General features: G+C 29.8%; 2 protein-coding genes across 2 annotated transcripts in view; both read right to left on the reverse strand.

Moving 5' to 3' along the window:
• Window positions 1-921: 921 nt before the first annotated feature.
• Window positions 922-2,253, reverse strand: LOC108686966 (regulator of microtubule dynamics protein 1-like). Its single transcript, XM_018192500.1, has 4 exons — window positions 2,152-2,253; window positions 1,846-2,046; window positions 1,481-1,729; window positions 922-1,283 (listed from the first exon to the last, which is right to left on the reverse strand). Exons 1-4 carry the CDS (start codon window positions 2,239-2,241, stop codon window positions 936-938), a joined length of 888 nt encoding a protein of 295 aa, XP_018047989.1. The 5' UTR covers window positions 2,242-2,253; the 3' UTR covers window positions 922-935.
• Window positions 2,254-4,037: 1,784 nt separating this feature from the next.
• The window catches only part of LOC108687059 (caprin homolog), a 3,952-nt gene continuing 1,928 nt past the window's right edge, over window positions 4,038-6,061 (reverse strand). The window contains exons 4-6 of the mRNA XM_018192669.1: window positions 5,256-6,052; window positions 4,892-5,177; window positions 4,038-4,759 (exon numbers count right to left, since the gene is read on the reverse strand). Of these exons, the coding sequence (XP_018048158.1) occupies window positions 4,542-4,759; window positions 4,892-5,177; window positions 5,256-6,052 (1,301 nt within the window). The 3' untranslated portion in view covers window positions 4,038-4,541. The remainder of the gene's footprint in view (window positions 4,760-4,891; window positions 5,178-5,255; window positions 6,053-6,061) is intronic.

Below are 6,061 nucleotides of genomic sequence, written 5' to 3' on the forward strand. Positions count from 1 at the left end.
ATTAAAATATGCATAAAATGTAAAATGTTTGTATAATATATAAATAAATTTCACATGTAAATTAATTTTGCTTTTTTTTAAATATAATTTTGAACGATTACTTGAGTTTTTGTTCTAAAACGAATTGTTAAAATTATGAAAAATTAATGTGTAATTAAAAGATGAAATTTATCCATTTTAAGAAAAAACATATTTATTTATATCTTCTAATATTCTTACGTGAAGAATAATTTTTAATTATTAAATCAAAATTAATTAATTAATATTAATTAATTAATCAAACGATAGTTTTAATAAATCAAAACGATTTTGCAACACAATTTTATTCCTTTTTTTTTTAAATAATTTATTAAAAAAATAATTGCTTAAAAAATTTTTACAGTTTTAATGCTCACAAAATATAAAAAGCTAGAAAAAAATAGAAATGCTAAATTAAATATTGTAAATTATTTTCTGATTAAGACGAAGATAAACCTTATTTCTTGAGTATTTATATTATCGCTGACATATCATGTTTATTAAATTTTAAAAATATTAATTTTAAAACGGTGAAAATTATCCTATGTATCTTCGCAAATAATTTTTTTAATTTATAACTAATTATCACATAAAACAAATATCATTGATGTAATCATTATTCTATTTATTAACTTATAAATGTATATAAAATATCTTATGTAGTCCCTGTGTTACAATAATAAATAAGTAAAAAATATATTAAACATGTAAGTAAATCTATTTATATAAATATGTATATGTAATATATATATATATATATAATAAATATATCAATTACATATACATATAATTATAGTCATGGTATCATTCTAGTAACAATAAATTTATTTTTAAACAATAAAAATGTTAAAAATATCCAAATAATTCTCCCTTACAAAATGCAGTTTAATATTTATCTCTGCATATAGGTACTATTTTTAAATACTATTTAATATTTTTTGTGCTTCTTGTTTCGCTTGTTGATCTTCATCATTCTTTGCAGGAAATTCAGCAGTTTTTTTAAAATACTTTATCGCGTCTTCCTTACGATTCAATTTCAAATATGTCTTTCCTAGCATTAGTAAATTGTGACTGTAGAAATTTGGATCAGTTTTTTCAGCAGCCTCGTGGTACATCAACGCTTCTTCAAATGTCGAAGTTGGTGGTTCTCCAAATACAATAGATGCTATTTTTCGTTGATACCATGTCAGATTTGAAATCTCGTAGCACCAGCTTCCAAGCATATAAAGTAACGTTGCATCACTAGAGTTTAACTCTAACGCTCTCTAGAATAAATAATAATAATAATAATTTAAAATCACAGTAATGATTTATGAGATCATCTTCATTTTTGCTGTTTATAAAATATTATAATATTGCTATTTATAAACTATTTATAAAATATAATATTTCACTATTTAAATTGCAAAGTAATATCCAGCAAATAATTAAAGTAATGATTTACCAACACCAAATATCTTACCAACATATGTTTTTTAATATTATATGATTCCTTTATATGTGCCTTTGTACCTTCCAAAATACTTTTCTTATTAAGAAATATAGATATCCATTTATGCAAGGCATAGTGATCTTCTTGAATATCAAGAGCTTTACATAACAAATCATATCCTTCATAAGTTAACTTTTGTGCTTCAACATCACTGGCCATTTCAGACATTTTATAAATGGCTCTACTTAAACGCCATAAGATTTCAACATCCTTACTGTCCTATGTAATATAAAAGACATATTATAATTATACATACGTTGTATAGAAACATATATATTATAATTGTGTAATTAAGTGAAAATGTAAATGCGAAAATATAAATTAGAAAAAATTACCTTATAGTTTGAGAGAAGATCATATATATTTCTATAGTTTCCCTGATCGAAAAGCGTATCTGCTTTAGCAAGAAGTTCTTTTGTTGCATTTTGTTGCAATGTGTTGTCATCATTATTGCTTTTTACAAATCCCCATATTCCCATTACAGTAAATGGTGACATTATTGTTAACTTTCTAAAAATTTGCATATTGTTTTCCCACTGGAAAAAATAATCTTTAATTTATTAATAATCTTTAATTTATTAATATTTAATTAAGTTATTGTTACTATTGCTGTTATATTTTATATTTTGTTTTTTATTTACCTTACGTACTGGATGAATATTTTTATATAAAACAGCTCTTCGAAGAATTCTGTTGCAATTTGTAATACGATATAATCTTTGTAGTAGCATTTTGTACTTAAATTTTCGTTATCAATTGGAAAATTCTTATTTAGAAAAAGATTATGAGATGAATTAGCAGTAAACTGAAACTAAGGTTAACTTACACAAACCAAGTTTAATTGTAGGCTGTATACAGCCGTTATATAGAAACTATATTTTAATCAGAATCATTAGGGTAGTTCACAATATTTTTCAAACATTTATCATCACAACGTTACGTATATAAAAATTTTTATGCATGCAGTGTGTGTACTATCCGCAGCTTTGTGCCAAATGCACAAGTTAGTGCATTATACAAGCGTACACAATCAATACAAATCATCTGTGTATGACATGACCAGCTGTAGATCTAGTAGTATACACGCACATATTATCTGTTAATATAATACAGCAAAATGCATCTGAGATGAATCCGATAACTAAGATAAATACTTAACATATATGTATTTTCTTCTGCAGAATTTACATATAACACATCAATAGAATAGAACCTAACACATATAAATTAAATATGTACAGTGATTCTAAATTCAAAACCTTGCGTTTGAAATATGATAAATTTTATAAAAATATTAATTTATATCATACTGACAACAACGTAAATAATAACATCAAATAACAATAAACATTGAGTAAACGTAACAATATCAATAAATATAAAAATAATTATAAAAAATTACAAAAATATTTATATATAAAAAAAATTTTAGTTATAAAATATAAATAATTATAAAAACATTAATAACATATCAGCTAAATTTTGTTAAAAGTGAAATAGAACAATCGCAATTATTTTCGAAATAAATAGACAGATTAGTGCGATGAATTAGATTTTTATTTGGAAGATACACAGGTATATTGATAGGATAGTTTAACGTAATCGAGATAAGGGGAATTGGGTGGATAGTGATTAAACACAAATGTACAAACGAAATACAATAAACGTACGTTTCATCGGTGTGGTGCGTGGCTTATTGGCGGCGCAATATAAGAAACATATTTTCTCTCTCTCTCTCTCTTTTCTTTCTCTCTTCTCACGTCTTCTGGGTCTATTTAATAATTGTACAATAAACTCGCTTATATGCTAAAGCCTCGCACATTAATCGTTTTTTCCGTTTTAAAAATAATCATATGTTTCTTTACTTTTCGTAATAGAAAAAAAATCAGGTAATGCGTTACATCGTAAACGAAGACATTGCACCGCAATCTCTTTCGCTTAGCCGTAGCTGTGTGAGCGCGATCATCGAGAAGAATTTTGGAATCACCCAGAAAAAACAGGAGAAGGAGCGATAACAATTTAAAGCATTATCACGATATATTTTTACATGAAAAAAAATACGTTTTTTATAAATTTTATATATCGCGAATCATTTACAGCTCCTAAATTACTGGTTTCTCGATAAATTCTAATTTATGTTTCAAATTCATTGTCAGGAATATCGTTAGTAATAGAAGGCATGGCTCAATATATCCTCTTTTTTCTGGTATCTAAAATTCTTTTTTAAATGACGCAAGACAAAGGTCGTGCCTATTATACACTTATAATCATCTTAATATTATTTTTAAATACGTTCTTGAGTCTTTACATGAAATGTTTGTATGTTGAGTTCTCGTTTTTTTTATATTTTTTATAATAAAATTATTTTTCTAATCTTTGTTAATCAGCTGTTGTTGCCCTGTGAAACCTGCCTTCTGTCATAATATAATAATACTTGCACGGTAGGTTCACACTTCTGAATTTGGTTGATTTTCTTTCATATATCACAATGTTATCTCTGCATATTTTTTATCAACATTAATCTTCTCTTTATAATTACAAACACCAAATTCATATGTAAACTTTTATTTGTTCAATGTCATATTTAAGAAATGTCCTAAGCCGCAAGTACCTGCAAATGCCAGCACAAGATTTCTCGTCATATGTCATACTTACCTTTGTATGACACATATCAGATGCAAGTTACGTTTTGTATGTAATCAATAAACTATCTTCTCAGTGTTATTTGATACATGTGAATATGCAATAGATAAAAAAACATGTAATACAGTTAAATCTGTACTACAAAAGCTGACGTTCCACTTAATCCACTTAATCGATCTTTTTCATATCTCAGTTACTATATTGTGTATAATATTCTTAAGCATGCAATACTGCACGGTATCCACTACATTGAAGTTTCATCTCATTGCAAATGCATTGTTTCGACTTAAGCTTTTTCATAAATAGACAGTTGAATCATAATCGCAGAGCATCTTATAGTGTGTTTTACTGTGCATTTACGCTAAATATAGCGTTCTTTTTTTCTTTCTTATTGCGTATGAGGCTTGCCGCGTGGTGCGTATCCACGATTGTTTCCCCTTTGTCCTCGGAATTGTCCGCGACTAACGCGGTCGTTGCGTGCACCTCTTGATCCACCGCCACTGCCACGCTTGAAGCCAGAATTATATCCGTTATTTCCTTCGTTGTTGCCCCAGGCACGCTGCTGATATCCGTTTTGGTAGTTATTATCATTACGATAATACGTGCCTAGAAAAGAAATTAATGCTGTATGATTTAGCCTTTAGAATTAAAAGATTTATTCAAAATACTGGAAGAATGTTTTATGGAAAATTATAAAAAATAATTTCATCTGTTTAATTTAAAATAATATCCTTTTACCTTGTCCTGCGCGTCCATTTTGTTGATAATTTCCCCTGCCTCTGCTATTATAGCTATTAGCAGTTCCTCTTCTGCCACCTCTTCCTCTGTATCCACCACGTTGATCAGGTACCCAAGTCTGCTGAGATGTCTGTTGTGACGCTTGCTGGCAATCTTGGACAGATTGTTGCTGTTGATCAGACTGATTCCAATCATTGGTCTCGGTCATCTGACACCAATCGATCGATTCATTTTGTTGTTCCAATGATGGATCGGGAATTTCATTTTGACCATTCTCAATCTTTTCCTGGAAGAATCCGCGTGTCACAATGAAAATCAATAGCATATATAATTTAATAAATCAATTTTAATTCAAGAATGTTACCTCTGTGGATGTTTGAGCTTCTTGCTGATGCGTCTGCTCGTTGAAGTTTTGCATTTGACCTTGCTGAGGCAATTGTGCGGTATTTTGTTGCTGTGGTTGTTGAGGCTGGAAACTAGTGGGATGTTGCGGGCTATATTGCATATTTGGTTGCTGATGAGAAGGTGGCATCGGAATTGGCGGTGGTGGATTAGGATTCGCGAAACCAGGAATGTGCGACATATCTTGCGGCGGTTGGTGTTGATATATGACCTGTTGAGGTACGCCCACAGGTGCATTTGCAAAGTTCTGATTTGTGAAGGTTTGCGAAGGAATAGGCGCATTAACTGTAGGAGGAATGTGTGATACGATGGGTGTTTGCGACGTAACATCTGAATCAAGTTCAGATTCTTGCAAAAAAAAGAAGTTAGGCGTGCCTATAACGTCATTGATACGAGGCGCTGGTGGAGGTTGTTGTTGAGATTGCTGAGCTTGCTGCTGCTGTTGTTGTTGTGGTTGAGGAACAAAAGTAGTAGCATTTGTATAATACGGGGTGTCAACTGGCGCAGCTGGATGAGGTATTGGTTGTGGTACAACCGGTATGGGTCCCGAAACTGGAGCAGCACCAGAAACAACGGGAAGTGTAGTAACTTGAACTGGAAAATTTGGAATAGGTATCATAGATTCCGGTGGAATGTGCCTGTCATTGCCATTACTGTATTCTTCATTGACTTGTTCTTGAGCTGTCTGTGCATTAGTAATCTTGGTCTCTGCTACAGTTTCAGTAATCTGTACAGATATAAATCGATCAGATTTATATTTATATATAT

Source organism: Atta colombica, unplaced genomic scaffold (assembly GCF_001594045.1).
Source record: "Atta colombica isolate Treedump-2 unplaced genomic scaffold, Acol1.0 scaffold198, whole genome shotgun sequence".
Classification (NCBI taxonomy): domain Eukaryota; kingdom Metazoa; phylum Arthropoda; class Insecta; order Hymenoptera; family Formicidae; genus Atta; species Atta colombica.